Genomic DNA, 22,449 nt, shown 5'->3' on the forward strand with positions numbered 1-22,449 from the left:
AAAATCAAACGTAAAGACATTGTCAAAAAGGCACTAAGCTTAAAACATCTAAACAACTTAACGTACGACAACATGCAAAGTTTCGATGGAAAGGGGAGGTGGTAATGAATACATTAACACAAAAAACAAAGATGACGGTATTGTCAAAAAGACACTAAGCTTGTAAGTCTAAACGGCTCAACATACAATAGCGTGCAAGGTATCGATAGAAAGGGGGTGGTCACGAACATGCCAAAACAAAACACAAATGCATAAGCATTGCCAAAACGGCACTACAGCAAAACTCTGTTGTTATTAATCAGATTACTACGTGTAACACGTTAACTGAAAGAGGAGTGATATTTAATACGTAAACACAAAAAACAAAAGACAAAGACATTGTCAAAACGGCACTATATCGGATCTTTGTTGCTACTAATCGGATATAGAAAATAATGATCAAAGAAGTCTACATGCAAACATTAAAAAACATCTAAAATCATGAGAGGCAACACGTAATAAAAATACTTTAAAAAACATCAAAAATCATGAAAGGCAACGCGCAAAAAGAAATAAACACATACAGCCAAGAAAATAATATTCACAGCACATGTGTACAGCAGTACACATTAAAGAAAATACGGTTAAAATACATACTAAATTATGCAAACGAGACATGAACCTGTAAATTAACAACAAAGAATTGTAAAAACGTAGCGAGTACATACCCAGACACGTAATAAAAATACTTTAAAAAACATCAAAAATCATGAAAGGCAACGCGCAAAAAGAAATAAACACATACAGCCAAGAAAATAATATTCACAGCACATGTGTACAGCAGTACACATTAAAGAAAATACGGTTAAAATACATACTAAATTATGCAAACGAGACATGAACCTGTAAATTAACAACAAAGAATTGTAAAAACGTAGCGAGTACATACCCAGACAGGCGTAATGTTTGGAAAAAAACGAGAGACAACCGAACAGAAAATTTGTAAAATATGCTCAAATACAACAAAACTATGTTAAATACTGTCAAAATAAATACCTGCAAAGAAAAATGAACAAAATATGGCGTGAACAATGGTAAAATATAATAAACTATGTAAATTACAGTAAAAAAAAACACTTTACAAAGAAAGAAGAAGCAAAAAAAATAACAAAAACATAACAGAAGAGGTACTAATGTGTACAACAAGTAAAAAAAGTAATAAACACGTACTGACGGCTAGCAAATAATGTTCAAATAAAATCGACATACAATGAAGTAATAAAACACGTATTGATGGATAGGAACTAATGATCAAAGCAGTCGACATACAATGAAAAATACATTTAAAAAACATCAAACTTATAAGAGGCGACACGCAAAAAGTAATAAGCACCAATCGACTAATAGGAAATAATGATCAAAGTAGGTGACATGCCATGAAAATACATTAAATAATATCAAAATTATAAGAGGAAACATACAAAACAGTAATAAACACCTATCCGTCGGAAAGGTAATAAAATACAGTTAATACAATAAAACATATTGAATTATGCTAAAAACGAGACATGAGACAGACAATTAGCGACAAATAGCAAAGAACATCAAAAAACGTTTACAAATACCTGAATACATATCCGATAGATGTAATCTTTGGAAAACGAGACAAAAAGACGGAACTTCTGTGAAATATATTAAAATACAATAAAACTATGTAAAATACAGTTAAAAAATAATTACCTACGAAGAAAAATATATATTATATAAAAAAAACCGAAATATATATATATATATATATATATATATATATATATATATATATATATATATATAACGAACAAACATATCTTAAAACAGAAGAGGTGCTAATATGTAAAACAAGAAGGGTTACAACCTCACGGCAAATATACCGTCTCACAAAAAAAAAGCAAAGGGCAAGCCGCCTAAACACAATAACAATAAAATAAAACATTAAAAATCATATTCCTAGCAGCCGTAAAAAGAAATAATGCATAAAGTCGACGAAATACCGTGAAAAATACATTAAAAACATCAAAAAACATACACACAAAAGGTAACAAAATGGAAAAAGCAATCTAGCATTTATCATGTAATCGTAGCAATAAAAAACATCACAAAGGACAAGAGGTGTTTTGTATAAACAAAAATTACTAGTCACCATCCGATGGCAAAAGAAATTAGAAACATTCGACGCAGGACGTGACATTTCACGTGAAATTACGTAAATGGCGTGACATTCGACGCAGAAACACACAGAGCCATCTGTGACACGTAGACAGAAGTATGACAGAAGTGTGACACACAGAGGGTAACAGAGACCATATACCAGAGAGTACCAGAGGGTAGCAGAGCGTAACAGAGACACACAGAGGGTAACAGAGACCATATACCAGAGCGTTCCAGAGCGTAACAGAGACACACAGAGGGTAACAGAGACCATTTACCAGAGGGTAGCAGAGGGTAACAGAGACCATCTACCCTAATACATTTACCATCTTAAGACACACTTTGACCTTTGGCCGTGTTAATGGCGTATGCGTGAAATAAAAGAGTCCTAACGACTTCGTTAGGTTTACAACATAACAAAGTTCCCAAACGGCCAATCCAAGACGTGGAAACTAGGTAGAACTTCACCTATTACATGTTAAATATGTATGAATGACAGAGTTAGAAGAGGCAATCCGTTCCACATTTTTATTAGTGAATACAAACTAAGACTTGGACCAAATCTAAATAATGAAGACTGGATTATTTGTTCTCAACTTTCCCAAATTTTACGGCTTTTTAAAGAAATAACAAGTACAATAAGTGGCCAAAAATACTTGAAGGGTAGTTCAGTGATTGTTATGGTACGCTGCCTGCAAGAATCTTGTAATAAAATTTTAGCAAACGGTAACCTTACATCCATAGTATCCGACGTAGTACAATTACTAATATCGGGTTTAGCAAAAAGATTTAGAGGGATAGAACAGAGTGGCACATTGTCATTATGTACATTTATGGATTCACGATTTAAAGTGCAGGGATTTTCTAATAAAAATGCAGGTAAAAAAACAAAAGAAAGAGTTAAGAAGCTGGTTACTTCTATAAAAAAAGAAAAAGAAGATTATACTATTGAAAACCAACCAGTACAAGAAAAGGAAACCGATAAAGATGACTTAAGTCCATGGTGTATTTTTGAACAATTAATTAGACATGACTCATCTAAACGTACACCTGTATCGAGAGTCCATTACAATGGTGGAAAAACCATTGCCATGTATATCCTAACTTAAGCACTATATTCATAAAGTATTGTGAACACATGTTCAAAATCTGGTTTAATTTTAAATAAAAGAAGAACACGGTTAACAAGAAGTAAAGTAGAAAAACTTACGTTTTTAAATGTCAATTTAGACGATTCGCGATTTAATAATAACGTGTAATATAAATGTAAGTACGATTTACTATTTGTATTGTTTAGTTTATTTTTCAAGTTATAATAAATATATCCTTCATTAGTTTCTTTCACTTCAATAAATATACACATAAACGATAATATCCATCATGTTTGTGTATGTAGGTACTCTCTTACTTGAAACTACTGTTAAACAATCATAGTTATTGTTTACGAAAATCGGTTTAGTTGCGTTAAGAGCGTAGGCGCAAAATTTCGGGCCAATTCTTTTTTAATGTACTCATTTTTTTCGAATCCTGAGAAAACTAACAAATATTTTTGAAAAATTTAAACGCAGAATGAAAGGTGACGTTATTGCCGAGGGCCGAAAATCCCTCAGAATAAACAAAAAGTTTTTTTGAATGAGATACTTAAAATTCAAAATCACACTAAATTTTCTCTTTTTTCACCCCTGTAACTTATTAAAATAAACATTATAGAAGTTTTCAGAGACTTTTGGCCCTCGGTAATAATGTATTCTTTCATTCTGCGTTTAAATTTTTCAAAAATATTTATTAGTTTTCTCAGGATTCGAAAAAAAGAATGCATTTAAAAAGCATTGGCCCGAAATTTTGCGCCTACGCTCTTAACGATAAAAATGTCAAAGACCCACCTCTACATCTGATTCGGTGCTTTGACTACGCGACATGAGACGTTGCCAAATAATTTCGTATGAAGGTTTATTTATTGTGAAGTTATATTCATTTTATTATTTTTATTAGAAATAAGGCACACTGTGACTTTAAAATAAGCTTATTTTGATGTTTAAATTTTTAATTCGGAAATCGTACTTAAAATACGAATCATTATTAATTTTATTTATATAAAACGATTTCCGAAGTGGCAATTAAAATGTTAAATTACACTTATTGTAAAGTAAAATTGTGGCATATTCCCAATAAAAAACAGTAAGCTGCCATTTAAATCCATTTCGCCCAAATTTGATTATCTTAGAACATTGTTCAAATGCTAAAAAGACAACAGGTCAAATAAAACCAATAAGTTTGGCAACGTTGAATTTCCCCTTTTTTATTATTTCCACTCATGCAAGTTCGGCGATTTAAAGGGCGGACCGAATATACCTCTCCCTTTTTAAACAAGTGTTTCTCACTCCATCTCACATAAGGTCCATACCGACCATAAACTTTTACCTATACTGTATATATATATATATATATATATATATATATATATATATATATATATATATATATATATATATATATATATATAATTATTTGTCTTTGGTTTTTGTTTTCCCAAAAAACTATCATTTAATACTTGTTTGAGAAAATATTTATATTCTTTATATTAACAGATTTTAACATTTTTATTTAACTATTAAAATCAACTATTTATTCAAGGAATAATGCAATTTTATCTAAATGTAATAAATCCATACCTCAGAGATGTTGATTACATGGAGCCCAAATTATACTATATTTCTACAAGAGAATTTAAAACAAGTTAAAAATTATAAAAACAGATAAATATGAAATTAAACAATGGATTAAAAACAAAACAACATAATTCTATGAAGAACTGATTAATGGAAAATAGTAGTAAATAATAAATATCTAAATAGACTTTGATTACCAACTTCAAATTTTCTTGAATTTACTGCAGTTAATAGCATGTACTGACATTTGTGTCTCATCCTAAATTAAAATTAATGTATTTTTATAAGTGCACACATGTAACTTACTATTTATATTTATTATTTCTTTTTTGAACATATATTTTTACGTTTCACGCACAAGGAGTGTTACTTTTATAGTAGCTCTACTTCAGTGAATTTTTAGGTTTATTTAGAATGCTTTTTGTTTATTGTAATCTATATTATAATATAAGCTTTCTAAATAAACATCCTAGATTTAGCCATAGGGCTCACATTCCGTCTAAGGGGAAAATTTTCTCATCCCAGATATGTACGCTATCAAAAGGATTGAGCTCTGGTGGAACTTTTCCCGTGTTATAGAGCCCTAACGTGACTTATGAATGACTCCAGTGGTAGAAAGAATAATAGGTATCGTCTGGGTACTTTCCATTCTCCATTGTCTCCTTATTTGTCTCGTTAGTTTATTAACTAGTACGAGATCTGGTCTATTATGTGATACTGTTTGGTCTGTGAGCACAGTACGATCCCAGTATAGCTTAAAGTTGTTATTCTCAAGCATACGCTCAGGAACGTATTGGTAATATGGGAGATGGTTTGTTTGGAGTAGTCCCAATTTGAAAGCTATCTCTTGATAAAGGATCTTTTAACATGATTAATTAGTGTTAATAAGCACTCATGAACACTCCAATACTTTTTTAGCTAGAAGTTTTGAACTCCGTCTGGTCCATGAGATTTCCAGTTATTTGATAATGTTCGAAACTTCTTCAGTGTTAAAAGGTTCATAAGGAATATTACTGCAGTTTTGACAGTTATGCGTTGTATCTTCTATCCATCCAGCATTGGTGTTAACAGCACCTGATGTGGAAAGTTGATTTTCCCAAATCTCCTGAATTTCTTCTTGGCTAGTGTACGATTTACTGGCACTTTCTACAGTGGAATTAAGTTTCCGATAGAACGCCTTTTCGACACGCTCAAAAAGCACATTGTCACATTTCCGGCTATTACTGACTTTGTACCTCCTTAGCCGTCCTGAATAAACGTAGAGTTTTTGCTTTAATGTATCCAGGCACTGTTGGGCTGTGTTGTTTTCTGGATAATATTGCGAGTGCCTTCAGTGCTCAGCATTATTCCTTCATCTCTTCTGATGACTTTTTTACTTGTTATTCCTCGTATATATTCTGTCATTTGACCAATATCACTACGCAGTAAATCAATCTTCTTTAGAAGCCGTTTTTACCACGGTGCAACTCTGTTATCTGTCCCTCCGACATTGGTACCCCGTCGTGTTCTGATCTTAATTCTCATTACATTTGGTGTTGCTGTTGCTGCACTACAAATAAGCATGTGCAAATGTTCCAGCATATGGGCTTCTGCAACATTATTATTATCCACATTTAGCCATACAGCTCACACTCCCTCTAAGGGGAAATTTCACTCACCCCGGTATCAAAAGATTGAGCTCTGGTGGGACTCTTTCCGTGTTATCGAGCCCTAGGTGACTTGGAACCACGAAGTATCTCCCAAAAATTGTCGTACGCATCTAGATGTTGAAAGCAGTACTGTTTTTTGCATGGCCTTATAAAGATGTTCATTAAGACCCAGCTGCTTTATGTTCTCTAAGAGGCTCTTTAACACGCAGGTTGTTATTGTTAGGTATCGCCACATCTGTTAGTGTTGTCTGTCAAGTAAGTTTATTAACTAGTATGAGATCTGGTCTATTATGTGCCACTGGTTAGTCTGTGAGCACAGTGCGGTCCCAGTAAAATTTATAGTTGTCGTTTTCAAGCATTCTGTCAGGAATATATAGATAATAAGGGAGATGGTCGTTTTGGAGAAGTCCCAGTTTGTCCCTAGCTTTTGGTGAAGAATATTGAGTTTGGCGTTCCTTGTAATCAGTTCCGACAATCACCTGTCAGCCCCCGTAAGATGGATGGTTTCTTGGGCTTGACATCCATATCGGCATTTATCTTTTTGGACCTGAGGGTCTTTGACAATATATTTAACGTAATTTTTCGTTGGAATAACCTGATCCTGAATGGCAAGTAGGAAACCCGCAGTCTCGAAAAACATCTTTCCTGATGTCAACCAATAGTTCGACGCTGTATTGTCGACATATTATTGGCTGACCTTATTGAGATGTCGCCCATGCAGAGGTTTACTCAGCAAGGTGAGCATTTTTTCTTGCTTAGTCAGGTGGTTTATGCGCATTTTTTGTTCCCTCAGTTTGAGCGGTGTTGTGTCATCTACTGTGCAAATTATTCGATGTAAAGTAGATGTCTCAGCCTGCGCCTGAAAATAGGTTCTTAAATTACTCCTCTTCCCTGTTGATATCGCGGTAATGTTGTTCTCTCTACTTCTACTACATCCACTGCGTGGATGGTGTTTTTGCGCCTTTGTGAGAAGTGTTCTTAATTTTCGCTGAAGACTCTCTATATCCGTTTTTGACCACTTTATAACTTCACCCATTGCCTCGATGTTTTGGCCATCTTGCATATCGAAATCTCCGAGCTGAACCTTTCCTCTGACTCTATTTAGAATACGGCACTTGTCTAATCCAAAGTGCATACTGATATCACAGTTTTCATACAAGTGCATACAGTTTTCAGCATCTGATCCAGGTGATTTCGACTGGAAGCCATTAATTTCAAATCATCCATATACAGCAGATGATTAGGCTTCGCCACAACAGTATTGTTATTTTTGATGCTAAAACCTGAGTCATTGGAGTTCAGTAGCTGAGATAGTGGGTTCATCGCTAAACAGAACCAAAGTGGACTCAACGAGCCCCCCTGGAAAATACCCCGGTTAATTGGGATATCTTCAGTTTCGATGTTGTTTTCACCGGGTATTTATTTGAAGGTGAATTTTAGTCTTCCACTCCTGTCATTATATGCTTTAAAAAGGTCACTATACTATCATCGACTTCCAGCATTGTTCCTATGACTATACTCGGTTCGCTATTCCCAGTCCGAACTGTCTAGTGAATTTAGTAATTATTTTTTTGCTAAGTTAGTTACTTTTTGACAGACTAAAGTGGCTGGAAATTACTATACAACCAAGCACACGTACTCATAGCCAATATTAATAGTAAACAAACTAAATAGTAAATAAAATAGAACTTTGCGAATTACCGACAATCAATATTTATTTATCTGCACCATATAATAAATAGTTATGTTAAATTATAACAACTAAAATATATTTTTTAAATATATACTACCCAAAATTTGATGGGTTTAGTATACACTTCCACTATTTAGAATAATTCTTCTTTTTTTAAAGAAAGAAGTCTGCAATAGTAGGATGCTTGAGCTATTAATACTGAGAAGTAGGAATTGTTGTGCTGTAGGTTTCCGACAATGAATCTGTCAAAATATGCCCGAGCTAAGCGAATGGAGTATAGCTGTCGTCGAAAGTTGGTTTCCCCAAAACTAATGAATTTCTTCTTAGCTTGGGTAGGATGCATTTTTATTTTCTACAGTGGAATTCAGTTTTCTATAGAAAACCTTCCCTACATGCTCAAAAAGTACATTGTCGCATTTCCGGTTGTTACTAACTTTGTATCTCCTTAGGCGACCTAAATAAACGGAGAGTTTTTGTTTTAATGCGTCCAGACAGTGTAGACTTATTTCTTTAGCTCTTTTTATTACTTTATGAAGTCCTACTTCTCGGATGTATTCCGTAATTTGTCCAATATCCCTGAGCAATAATTCAATTTTCCTCAGCAGTCGTTTTTCCCAGGGTGCAATTCTGTTTTCAGTCCTTCCGATATATGCAAATATTCTAATGTATGGGCTCCCACGATATAATTGAGTAGAACTTCAGTATTCACAATTTTTAACAGCGCACCTAGTTTTTTTGAGTTTATTTTTAGTAGCGGTGGTCTGCTAAGTAGCTTTGTCCCATTACGCTAAGTAGGTTTGTCCCAACTTGTACGGCACTTGTCATTTTACTTACCAGGCTATCGTGCAACTCGTTGTTGTCCTATTGCGTATCAACAGGTTGAGTTTCTTGTAATGCAGGCTCAGGAGTCTGCTCATTAGGGATGTCATTGTGGATTTGATCTAGATCTGGGTTATGAATCCGCCGTTTGACTTCGCTTCTGATGGTATCGCGTTTAGTCTCTGGGATATTATTACTTAAAATTAAGTAATAATCGATATGTGGTCGATAGCCGATTGTTTCTCGACCAGGGTTCGTCTTCTTCTTCTTCTTCAAGTGCCCTCTCCGCTACGTAGTTTGGCAATCATAATTACTATTCGTATCTTTGAAGCTGTTGCTCTAAATAATTGGTTAGATGTGCACTGGAACCAGTCTCTTAAATTGCGCATCCAAGATATACGTCATCTCCCCACGCTTCGTTTGCCCTGAATCTTTCCTTAAATAATTAACTGGAGCAATCGGTACTTTTTCCCTCTTATCACATGACCAAGATATTCCAACTTTATTCTCTTGATGGTGATCAACAGCTCCCGTTCTTTGTTCATTCTTCGAAGAACTACACTATTTGTTATTTTGTCTGTACAAGGTATTTAGCAAAAGCGCAAAATTTTTCGTTTATAGATACAGTCCATTTCATGCGCTGCCTCGGTTGTCTCGCTTGAATGAGCGGATCTAGTTAAACTTTTTCCTTTACTTTATAGGACAAATGTAGAACAAATCTATTGAAATATTAATAAAAATCGGTTATGGTGATTGTGTTAGATTAGCATCAAAAAAAGTAGAATGTTTGAAACAATATTGTCCAAAATAGGCTTATAGGCACGGAAGCTTTACTGGTTACAAGTTTTTAGATATACTAAATAACCAAATTATTCCTGCATCTAAACAGCATGGCAAGTTACAATTTTTTTTCAACATCGAGTAGTTAAGACATTTTTTGAAACGCGAATTTTTCAAATCGTTTCAGTGGACGTAGAAGAAGATGCATAGAGTGGCCTGCTCATTTATCTGACCTTAATCCGTTTGAATTTTTTATTTGGGGTGTTTACATTAGGGAACCAACGTGTTTACACGATTCGTAACAAAGAATGATTGATTAATAGGCTTGCACATTGTCAAGGGCCGAATGACGAGAGTTTTAAATATTTGAAGTGACTTTTTTTTAATTATTATCCTCATTGGTTTAAGTAAATAAGTTATTTACTTAAACATTAACTATGCTTTAACTGTAAAGTGATTTATTTCTCGTTTTAACAAATTTTGTCTAATAAACTTTGTTTTGTATGGATAGCCGTAGTTGGGTATGATAAATCCGTACGACTTAAGTGGACTGTATATTTGGTTTTTATTATTTTAAAAATACAACTTAAAACTTATAAAACTAAAAAACGTAAAAACTGTCAGTTCTTGTTCGCCATCTTGGTTCTGTCTGTCCTCGTTGACATGACACCTTGCCACGAGTCGGCGCGTAGATGTCGCGTACAGAGTTGGCTTAACTACACTGTTCATGCCGCCCCCCTTGAAAGGCTGAAGTAACACATGCCTTTCAACAGACCGAAATAGTCAACAACTATATAACCGGACGAGCTAATTGTCACTAATCGGTAAAACACATAGTTTCGCGCATGCTCTTTTGAATGTACCGTGAGCAGTACGAACACACATAACGCGCACTATCCCATCGCTGCCCGGATACACATCGACTACTCTTCCTAGTTCCCATTTCATTGGAGGCAGTTTGTCATCTTTGAGAATAACCATCGAGCCCCTTTGGATATTAGGACTTGCTGCCTTCCATTTTGTACGTTGCTGAAGAGTCGACAAATATTCTCGCGACCATCTAGCCCAAAAATGTTAAATAACTTGCGTAAGGTGATGATATCGCTTGAGTTTGTTTGTATGGACATCTGTGAGATCCTCTTGTGGTACAGCCATTAAGGAATCTCCAATTAAAAAATGTCCTGGCGTTACACCAGGAGTACACCAAGGTCAAGTGGATCATTGGACAATGGTAAGAGGGGTCGTGAGTTTAAAAATGATTCAACCTGTGTCAGGAGAGTATACATCTCATCATATGTGTATTTGTTTTCCCCCAATACCCCTTTTAAATGATATTTTACAGACTTAATAGTTGACTCCCATACCCCGCCAAAATGAGGAGAGTGGGGAGGTATGAATTTCCAATTGATTTGGTGATCAGCAAAATGCTGGAGAAACTTTGACTTGATATTTGTATCACTTATAAATGAGTACAGTTCCTTCAAATGATTGTTTGCTCCCACAAAATTCGTAGCATTGTCCGAGTACAAGTTTTGACAGAGACCCCTTCTAGCAACCAAACGTTTGAAACAGTTTAAGAATGACTCTGTAGTTAACTCATAAACCAATTCAATATGAGTTTCCCTAGTAGTAAAGCAAGTGAATATACAAATTTAACTCTTAACAATTTTACAATTTCTTAGGTTGCTTGTTTTTAACTGAAAGGGACCACCATAATCAACTAGTAACTGGCCTTGCCCTAAAACATGTTATGCACTTGTGCAGAATATGTCTGATTGTATTACGCCCTGAAAGAACCCAAAATTTTAGCCGTAAAATAGATAATAAAGTTTGTTGTCCCATATGTAAATGTTTAAGATGATATGAAGTAACGATAAGCCGTGTGAGCACATGATTTTTTGGTAAGATAATTGGATGTTTTTGTGAAAATGGTAAATCTGAATTTTATAAACGTCCACCAACTCTTAAAATACCTTCTGAATCTAAAAAAGGGTTTAATGAGATGAGACTGCTTGTCTTACATAATGAGCCCAATCTTTTTATTGACAAAATGTCTGAACCAAATGTTTCCAATTGAGCCATTTTGATTAGAATTATTAGTGCGCCCTCCCTTTCATCAACAGTAAGTATACCCCATTTACGTTCACCTATTGGCAATCTACAATTGTTTATAAATCGCAGAATATAAGCTGTGGTTTTTTGTGGTTATTATTGTGTATTATTTTGTGGTTATTCCACCAAAGTGAAGAATCGTTAAGTAATTTTGGTTCCATCTCCCTGGATATGATGTCGGCTGGATTTTCTTTGGAGTGGATGTGATGCCACTCATATGTTTTAGTCAAATTTTGAATCTCCGAAACCCGATGTGACACAAATGTTTTCCATTTTGAAGCCTCCCCCTTTATCCAATGTAATGTAATTGTCGAATCTGTCCAAAAATGCACTTTATTAAATCTTATGTCCATTGTATGTATAACTTCCCTGGCAAGTTTTGCGCTGAGTAACGCCCCACATAACTCTAACCTTGGTAATGAGATTGTCTTTAACGGAGCTACTCTTGATTTAGCAGATAGTAGATGCACATGATATAACCCATCGTGACTTATTGACCGTACATAAATTGCTACCCCATATGCAACTTCCGATGCATCGCTGAAGCAGTGAAGTTCAATGTCCTTTGGTTGTAAGCATAACACATGTCTTGGAATTTGTGTTTGGTATAAATCTGAAATTGTTTCCTTAAATTTGTTCCAAGCGGTGTAAAGATCCTGAGGTAATGACTCATTCCAATCCAATTTGAGCTTCCATAATGATTGCATAATTACCTTAGCCGTGATTATGACTGGTCCCACAAGACCCAGAGGGTCAAATATTTGAGAAATCATTGATAATACTGATCTTTTGGTTGTCTGAGATTGTATATTAAAATTAATATTGTACTGCAAGATGTCCAATTGAGTATTCCAGTACAACCCCAAAGTTTTACTAGTGATGTCTTCAGACAAATAATGCTCAACTTGTTGATTATTTTGTAAGTCCCCTTCAAATACTTCTGGTTTATTTGAGACCCATTTTCTGAGCTGAAATCCTGCTGAGCTCAAAATGAAACTGATGTCCTGCTTTAACTTCCTAACCTCTTCAATTGTGTCCCCTGCTGATAATAAATCATCTGCATAAAAATCCTTCAAAATAGTTTGACAAGCTTCTTGTAAATTTGGCATTTGTTCATATGCTGCTTGTTGTATACATCTTATTGCGAGAAAGGTAGATGGTGCTAAACCATATGTTATTGTGTTTAATGTGTATGTGTTTATAGGTTGATCCGATGAAAATCTCCAAAAAATTGTTTGTAAATCCCTTTGTTTTGAAGAAATAAGAACTTGCCGATACATCTTTTCAATCAGAAGCAATGACAACTTTATGTTTTCTAAACCGTAGCAAGATGTGTAATAAATCTTCCTGAAGCCTTGGTCCCACCATTAATACATCATTCAATGACAAATTATTGTCTGTTTTAGCAGACCCATCGAAGACTACTCTAAGCTTGGTAGTAGTAGATGATGTCTTTAGTATCCCATGATGTGGTATATAATATTTTGGTGTATCTCCTTGTATCTGTAGCTCCCGGTCATCTATTTTTGTCATGTGTCCTAATGCTAAATATTCTTCCATGAATTTGTGATACTGCTCTCGCAAACTTGAATTGTTGTTCAGTTTCCTCTCCAAGTTTTGAAATCTCTTCATTGCTGTGCTGTAAGAATCCCCCAGTTTTGTAATATCTTCTCTAAGTGGTAATTGTGCTATATAACGTCCATGTAAATCACATGAGACCATACCCGAAAAATGTACCCCTTTGTCAATTGTTCTCACAGGCCCTGATACCACCCATCCCAATTTGGTTTTCTGAAGTATAGGTTTGTCTTTTCCCAGTCTTATTTGCCCTACACATAGTAATTGCCAAAATATAGATGAACCTAACAATAATTCAACCGGTTTTGCAACTCCAAAAGAGCTATCAGCTAACATAATGTTTTTTGGTATGTCAATCATTTCTAAATTAAGATTAAAAGCTGGTAAATTGTCAGATATCTTATCTATAACTAACATAAATGCACTTACTTTATAACTACATGTTTTAGATTGTATTATACCTTATGCCCGTGTAATTTTTGTAATACCTTGATTGATACCTGCCACTGGAATGTCTACCTTTTCCGTTGGGATATTGAGTTTTTCTAACAATGATTTGCAAATAAAGTTTGATTGAGACCCACAATCTAATAAGGCTCTGCATTCATGAAAGTTTATAAAATTGTCTTGCATGTAAACTAATGCTGTTGAAAGCAGAATCTCTGTTTTTGTATGAGTTGGATTGGTATGATTGCATTTGCTAACATGTACCCTATCTTCTATAGTGCTATAGTCCTTAGTCTTAACCTGTCCCTTGTTCTACTAAATAACCCAATGTCTTTAATGCCTTTAAGTCTTTTTTAATTGAAGTAGAGAATTTTTTTAATTCGAATGAGGTTTCATTATTTATATGTGGATATTCATTTAACTTATCAATGTGACTGCGTGCTATTAACTTTTTGCGTTCATATGTTTCACCTAATAAATGCCATGCAAAATTAAAATTTGTGTTTGTAGTTGGTAACTCATCCAATGCCCCAACTGCCCTATCAACTAATGATTTTTTCAAATAGTGTAGTTTGTCTACATCAGTTAATTCTGAATTATCTTATATACTAAAACGCTAAGCCCTTTTCTTGTCCACCACTTTACTCAAAAACCATATTAGATAATTAAAATATTTTTTCGGAATATTATTAGTATTACGTATGAGATTGTCAAGATATACTTTTGGTACAAAAATTCACTTCCGGTTTTGAGATGACCGGAAGTTAAAATTTACTTTAAGTTTTAGACCCCACAATGTATATATGGATCGAAAGGTCTCGTCGAGACGAATCTAAATAAACGCGCATAAAACGTCAAGATAGAGCAAATCTGACACCGGATTCGTGATCAGCATGCAAAATTAACTGCTAAATGATATCCATGTCGACATTTGATGAACTAAAAATTGCATTCCGGTTTTGAGGTCGACTTCCGGTTTCATTTTTATTAGTCAAATCAATAGAGAATTCAACGTAGAGTTCAAAAATGTAAGTTCACGAAATTATCATTTATAGTTTTTGAGTTATTGATAAAAATATTTTTACTTCCGGTCATTGTATATATTGTATATTTTTCTCGCAAAATAAAAATTTCATTTAAAAAACTCGATGTCGAGTTGGTCCGCTAGTTGATTATTAAACTTGTAAACCCATCCCTAAACTCTAACCAGCTATGAAATGAACCGATAAATGTTGGTACCTCTGAAGGAGGTAGTTTTACATTTTTTGATGAGGCTGTCATTGTATCAGATTGTGTATCTGATTGGTTTGAAACAGAGTCAGTTTTATTCAAAAACCCTTCTGCTATGCCAATTAATTCAAAATATAAATCCTGAAAATCTAATCTTTCATTTATCTGTGAGTCAATATCAATGCCCTCACCAGATGCAAATGTTTCAATGTTTTCTTGTATAATATCAAAATCTCTCCACCACTCTCTACATTTTTCAATTCTACTTGGTAGCTGTGATGCACTAGCATCTGAATAATTATTTAAGAATGTTTGAAATCGTGTCATTTGAGCCTTAATTGTGCTCCTCTTTTTTTTTAAATTTGTGAGTTCTGCCATAGTTGTTATTGAATTTATTACCTTTTTGTACTATCTATTACAAGTAGTTATGACCCAGAGATGTTTTAATAACTTAATAATAAAGGAACAAGAAACTGACACAGACTGATCATGTAAATTTGTTTCAATAATAGGTATGAAAATGATTTGTTTAAAAAAGGATACTGTGTACTCACGTGGTGTTTTTATGTATGTATATTGGTTTCTGGTTACCTTTGCCTCTAAATCATGAATTTTGCTTTTACTTCTATAATTGTGTATGTGTGAATATCGACTTTCTTCGATCCCCAATGTGTGATAATATATTTCCTTTATAACTTCTACAATGTGTTTTTGCCGGAAAATGGCGCCAATTGTGTTATGTGTAAAAATCCATTAATTCGTCTCGAAGACCATGTTTTATATGGATAGCCGTAGTTGGGTATGATAAATCACTTATACAACTTAAAACTTATAAAACTAAAAAACTGTCAGTTCTTGTTCGCCATCTTGGTTCTGTCTGTCCTCGTTCCTCGTTGACATGACACCTTGCCACGAGTCGGCGCGTAGATGCCGCGTACAGAGTCGGCTTAACTACACTGTTCAAACTTGGTATGGAAGAATTAGGAATAACAAGTTTTTTTAAAACCTAAAAAAATATACAGTCCCCGGTGTCTCACTTAAATTAAATAAGTTAAGGGCATTTTCAGTAAAACTGGAAGTAGAGTAGTAACAAAAAATCTAGCGCAGATGCGTTATGTGTCATTGCACTTATATGCAAAGTTTTATGAATGACGTCTTTTTTGTTTCAAAGTTTCAAAGATTTTCTTTCATACTTTATTGCAACCCTGTATTAAACCCCATATATGTTTATAATTAAAAAAAAACTTGCTGAAATGATACAGGAGATGTAAATTTAGATACTGCATCTTAAATGTTTACATAGAACCTACCGCCCATCCCAATTTTTCAGCAAATAGTAGACATCCCTCGTCACAATCTCCCAACCAACAAACATCCCTTGTGTTATCTTTCGAATCAAAATTCAAACCTCCTCCCATTCCAAGCATAGTCATGATACTTGATCGGTGTCCTGATTTTTCTCTGTTTATTAAAATTCTCGGTACATGATCTTCAACCCTACAACCAAAATATACAATAAGCATAAGAAGTAAACCTAAATCATTATATAAAACTGGTACTCACCTATCTACTAATGACGCAAACGGTTGTACTGCCAGGGAAGTCCCTATAATTATTAGTAGATCACATTTTGAGTAGTCTGTCCTTATTCCATTATAGAATTTAGATGGTAAGACCTCACCAAAAAATATTATATCCGGTTTTACAACCCCGGAACATTTTTCACATGATGGAATTTGATCTTTAAAAATGATTTCTGCAAAATAGATTTTTTTTTCAATTAAAATTTCAATTATGTGTCAAAAATATTGTTGTATATACACTCAAAAAGAATTTACAATTTTTTGTCATACAAGGAAGGGAAACTAAAAATAGTAATTTAATTAATATAAAAGCATTCGGAAAACTACTATATCCAAAATAATACTAAAAAAGACCTAAATGCGGTGAGATGGAAACAATAAAAATATGAAACTATTAATTTAATTAAAGAAATCGATGAGGCGGTTCATACTGTCTTAATCAACAACCACTGGAAATGCAGATATCCACAAAAAGAAGAAAAAATTGGGCTGATTGCGAGGTTAAGCTTTATTACTGTTTACTACACAAATATGTAGTATCTATGATTTTTAATCTAATTCATGATGTCAATCGATTTTCATTACTTTCCAAAATATATTAATTACAAAAAATATTATAGATTATAATCAATAAAATATATCATTTAACATTTTAAGGCTAAAAATGACTAATGTATGTACTGAATAGTATTGAATACAAATAAAATATTGTAGGTATAGCATGAGATTGTTTATAAAGAAATTTTTGGCTTTGGAAAATCTATCAAATAATATGTATTTTCTTATGATTTATAGCTTGTGTCAGTCTTAGAACGACACCGCTTCGTTGTTTCTTTTCATACAGATATCATAACGATAATCAACTTTATTTTTAATAACTATACTTTCTTTTTATTTTTTTATCTTAATTATGTGTCGAAGGTACTTTAACATGCTTGTTTATAAAAAAAATGGCTAATACCGAAGCATGCAAAAAAATGGTTTAAAATAAATCAAAAACCTTTTTTTTGAAAAGATGCATGTACACTGTATTTAGATATATATATATATATATATATATATATATATATATATATATATATATATATATATATATATATATATATATATATAGATCTAGCGGTTAATGGGGGCTCCGTACTAAAACGGTATTATACTAACTCCAGGCGAATATACATCGTGTATATCATTATCTGGGTAGCGCTTTATGTGGACTCCGACCAACACGTCGGATTAAGTGGACTCCGTAATAGGTTAAAACACTTTTGGGATCCGTATACATTTCTTTGCGTATACAACTAAACTCCTCCGATGTTGCCAATAATTTGATTAGTCGTAGATTTTTAAATTTTACAGCAGGTACGTTTTGGAACTTCAAATTTATTTAAATATCAATCAATTTAGTCATCGAGAAATTTCACAAATAGGTACTCGGTTAATGTAGTTAAATATTTTATGGTGGTTATTTATATTACTTGCTTTAATTATTTTCAAACTTAAAAAAGTATTTATTATAAGCTTGGAAATGGCTAGTTTTCGTTTTATTTATTATTATTTTTTGTTAAAATGAATATGCACTTAAACATTTAGTCTCTAAATGTACTAACATCGAGTAGAGTAGTCGTGTAACAGTTTAAGAAAGTAGAAGCCCTTCGGTAGGATTATAATAAACTACATAAAATTAAAAGAAACTCTGTAAACAGGAGATCTTTGTAATTTTTCAATTCCTGCAATTTATGACGTGCAATATTTGTTTCATAAAGTAGTTAAATTTAAACTATAATAATTTATGGGAAGCGTTTAAAGAAGTAATCGCTAACCTTAATTAGAATACGGCACAATAAGAAGATGAAACTTACTGTATTTTTACTTATTATATTCACAAAAAGAATATCCAAAGTAAAATTTAACACGTTTTTATGGAGTTGTAGTGAAATTTGACTTCTTATTACGATACCGGATCCTGTAAAATTTTAAATACATTAAATCTCCCGTAAATTATTAAACTTATTCTTAGAATAAAATAACAAACTTCTTAGTAATTAGGTACAATATACCGTTCACAATTATGTGATAATGTGTAGGTGTCAAGATTGCACGGTCATGTGCCATAAGGTTTCATCTTTCATATAAACATCGATAGTTTTTAACTTTGGGTGTATTTGATTCCACCGTGCTGTAACCGATCCGATTTGAAAAGTGTTATTTTACATAAAATTAGCACGTTGGCCCTAATAATGACCTATAAATATACATTGTTAAAAATTGTATACATTTATCAATTTAAAACATTCTTTGTCGTCTTCTGATCTTCATCTCCATTCGTTCCTAATTAAGCACATGTTATCCACAGGATACCTCTCTCATTTTTAAATCATTACTCTTTTTGCCTTTTGCCATGGATTTCTTTATTTTGTTTATTCATATCGTTTTTACTCATAACAAATATTGGATAGATTATTGTATCATTAAACTTTCTCCTTATATGTCCGTATCATATAAGTTGTCTAGTTATTTTAGCGTATATAATGTCGTATGTTAATTCCATTTTGTTTAACAATAAAACAGCAAAACTTCTACAAAATTATTTCTATCTTATCACTACAGCTGTTTCGGAGAGTGCCTTTCTCAAGTCTCAAGTTTCTCGAATCCATCAATCATCCATTGTATTTCTTATACTTTCATTTAAATCCTCTCCAATCAAAGATTTTGAAGTAGGTTTGCTCCATAGTCCATTTTTGTTGCTTTTTGTCACTGTTTCTCCTTTCTCTTTATCATTATCAATACGTAGCGCTACAACACTGGGTAGGTCTTCGCTGACTACAACTTATCTCCAAGTTGATCGATTTTCCACGAATCTGCAATCAAATGAAATGTTCATTTTTTGAGATATGATTGGATGTTTTCTCTCCATTGTATACTGACATGCCCAAGTGGCATTCTTCTGTGCTAACTCCTTTCCACACCAGTTCTACAAGTTTGACATTTTGGCGTCTATGCACGTGTCCGATATACCTTAAGGGATTTATTTTCCTGAACAATATCGTTATGCGAGATTTCTTTATTCAGTATGTTTTCTTATTGTATACGGATTTGTAGCGATATGATAATGAGTTCTGAAGCTATTTTCTCGTGGCATTTTAAAGTAATTACTATTTAAATGGGAATAAGCCACAATTAAAGCTTAAAGTTAGTTTATTGACGTTTCAATTTCCACTTCGGAAATCGTTCTCAAAATACAAACATTAGTGAGAATGATTTCCGAAGTGGAAATTGAAACGTCAATAAACTAACTTTAACCTCTAATTGTGGCTTATTCCCATTTAAATAGTAGTTATGATAATGGGGTTAAATAAAAATTTCTGATTATTTTCCTTTCAAATATTCGGAGTGCCTCCTTATTTGTTTTAGTCATTCTCCATGACTCACATCCATGTATTAAAATAGGTGTGAAGTTTGAATTATGCTCTGTATTTCTTTAGTGGCATTATTACTAACCGTGATTAGTGATCTAAGATATTTAAAGTGTTCCATACTTTCGAAATTTTGTAGTTGTTGACTTTAATGTTTTCTCTAAATTGATTGAATTGGTTGATTGGTTTTCTGTTGATTCGCTTGTATTTGGTTTTCATTTCGTTGATTTTAAGTCAAACATTTTTTGTGCTCTCTTCACTTTATTGAAGTTTGTGGACGGAAGAGTTTCTCATTAGAGTTATGAGTTCTATATCATTAGCATATGCTAGGAGTGCTTTGTCCCTTGGGCCGTTAATGGATTACATCTTAAATAGGCGTTATTTCTATTTTAGTAAGCTGTTCATTAATTTTTTGATTATTGGAATCGAGAATCTGTATTTTATTCGACTGTTTTATAACACAAAGTTTCTTGGAGCATATTTTCATCTTTGGTTTCCAGTATCATTATTACAAGGATTTTGCTGGATATGGACATACTGAACCCGGTGGTATGTACATGATGTTTTCATAACCAACGTTCAAAAATTTTTCTTACTGTAAATTTTTGATTATTTTACTAGGAAATATAGTGTTGTTTAATAATAATAAAGTTCAAGCAACAATTCCTATATGCATTAACTTGGTAATGATAATTCTGCTCCCCGATACCAGGTAGCAGTCCCGAAAACATTAAAACTGCTACACTCATGCTTCTCATTATCCAACAATTAGCCAGTCCAGAACTATACGCCTTATGATGGTACTGATATTGCTGCTGCTCCTCATAAGTGCATAGAATATGCAAGGAAGGTTTTGACAATTTAATACGATTTTGTGTGTTAGAATATTATTTCTCCGAGAAAGTGAAGAATATCTATTTGCTATCCGGATTTAATCCATAAATTAAATAATAGAATGCTCTAAAATAATGCTAGTAGCAGCAAAAAAAAGCGGTCTAATAGTCATCATCATCATCATCAATCAGCCCTGAGTTGTGCATTGTTGAACATAGGCCTTCTCTAGACTTTTCCATCTGCTTCTGTTCTGCGCCTCTGGTATCCAATTGGTCACGATTCTTTTGAGGTCGTTGGTCCATCGCTTTGGGGGTCTTCCTCTGCTTCACTTTTCAGCCCGTGGTCTCCACTCAAGCAATTTTTTTGTCCAACTGTTGTCTTTCATTCTTGCAACATGTCCTGTCCATCTCCTTTTTTGTTTTTTGTAATATGTTCGATAATGTCTTCCACTCCGGTTCTTCTACGAACTTCCTCGTTTCTTATTCTATTGCTTAAGTTTATTCCAAGCATTTATCTCTCCATCTTTCGTTGTGTCCTTCTCAATTGTTCGGCTGATGTTTTTGTGAGAGTTAAGGTTTCTGCTCCGTATGTGAGGACTGGTAGAACGCACTGGTTAAAAGCTTTTCTTTTTAAATGGATCGGTATATTTGTTTTAAATACGTCTCTCATTTTTCCGAATGCAGCCCAACCCAGACTTATTCTTTTGAGTAGCTCGCATTAATACGGTTTCGCGTTAACCTTATTTTGTGACACAAATACACATATTTTTCTACAAGTTCTATGGGCGACTTTTTGATTTCTATTAGCTCATTGGGGACGATATTGGTCATTACATTTGTTTTTCCATAGTTTATTTTTAAACCAACTTTCTGGGTTACTTGCTGTAGTTGTTGTAGCATAACTCTGGCTTCTCCTAAGTTGTCTGTTATGAGAACAATATCATCGGCATATCTGAGATGATTGAATATCTTTCCATCGATTCTAATACCCTTTGATTCCCACTCTAGCCTTTTAAATGCGTACTCCATAACTGTTATAAATAGTTTTGGCGACAAGGTATCTCCCTGCCGCACCCTTCTGCCAATTTTTATCTTCTCAGTGCAATGGAGGTTAACGGTTGTTGTCGCATTTGTCGCATGTCGTATATATTTCGAATAATATTTGCATACCTTTGATATATTCTGCATTCTGATAGTGCTTTTAAGATAGCAACTGTTTCGACTGTGTCAAATGCTTTGTGGAAGTCGACAAAGATAAGAGCAAGGGGTCTGTTATATTCGATAGACTTTTCAACTAGAGTTTTAAGGCACTGCAAATGGTCGTTTGTTCCGTGTCCCGCTCGAAATCCTGCCTGTTCTTCTGATTGATAGAAATCGAGTTTTGCTTCTAATCTGTTTGTCAGTATTCGAATAAAGAGCTTGTATAGGTAGTTAAGCAAACTAATTGGCCTATAGTTTTCGAGATCTGCTTTATCCC

The 22,449-nt window shown here is 33.6% G+C and overlaps 1 protein-coding gene across 3 annotated transcripts in view; it reads right to left on the reverse strand.

Moving 5' to 3' along the window:
- LOC140439726 (NAD-dependent protein deacetylase Sirt2-like) overlaps nucleotides 1–22,449 on the reverse strand; it is a 522,839-nt gene that overhangs the window by 378,700 nt on the left and 121,690 nt on the right. For 2 of the 3 annotated variants that reach the window (XM_072529839.1, XM_072529838.1), the window contains exons 5-6: nucleotides 16,707–16,899; nucleotides 16,454–16,640 (exon numbers count right to left, since the gene is read on the reverse strand). In XM_072529839.1, coding sequence (XP_072385940.1) covers nucleotides 16,454–16,640; nucleotides 16,707–16,899 — 380 coding nt within the window. Of the gene's footprint in view, nucleotides 1–4,838; nucleotides 4,882–16,453; nucleotides 16,641–16,706; nucleotides 16,900–22,449 lie in introns of all 3 variants that reach the window. The other variant, XM_072529840.1, reaches the window with a different exon arrangement.

Source organism: Diabrotica undecimpunctata, chromosome 4, assembly GCF_040954645.1.
Source record: "Diabrotica undecimpunctata isolate CICGRU chromosome 4, icDiaUnde3, whole genome shotgun sequence".
Lineage (NCBI taxonomy): Eukaryota > Metazoa > Arthropoda > Insecta > Coleoptera > Chrysomelidae > Diabrotica > Diabrotica undecimpunctata.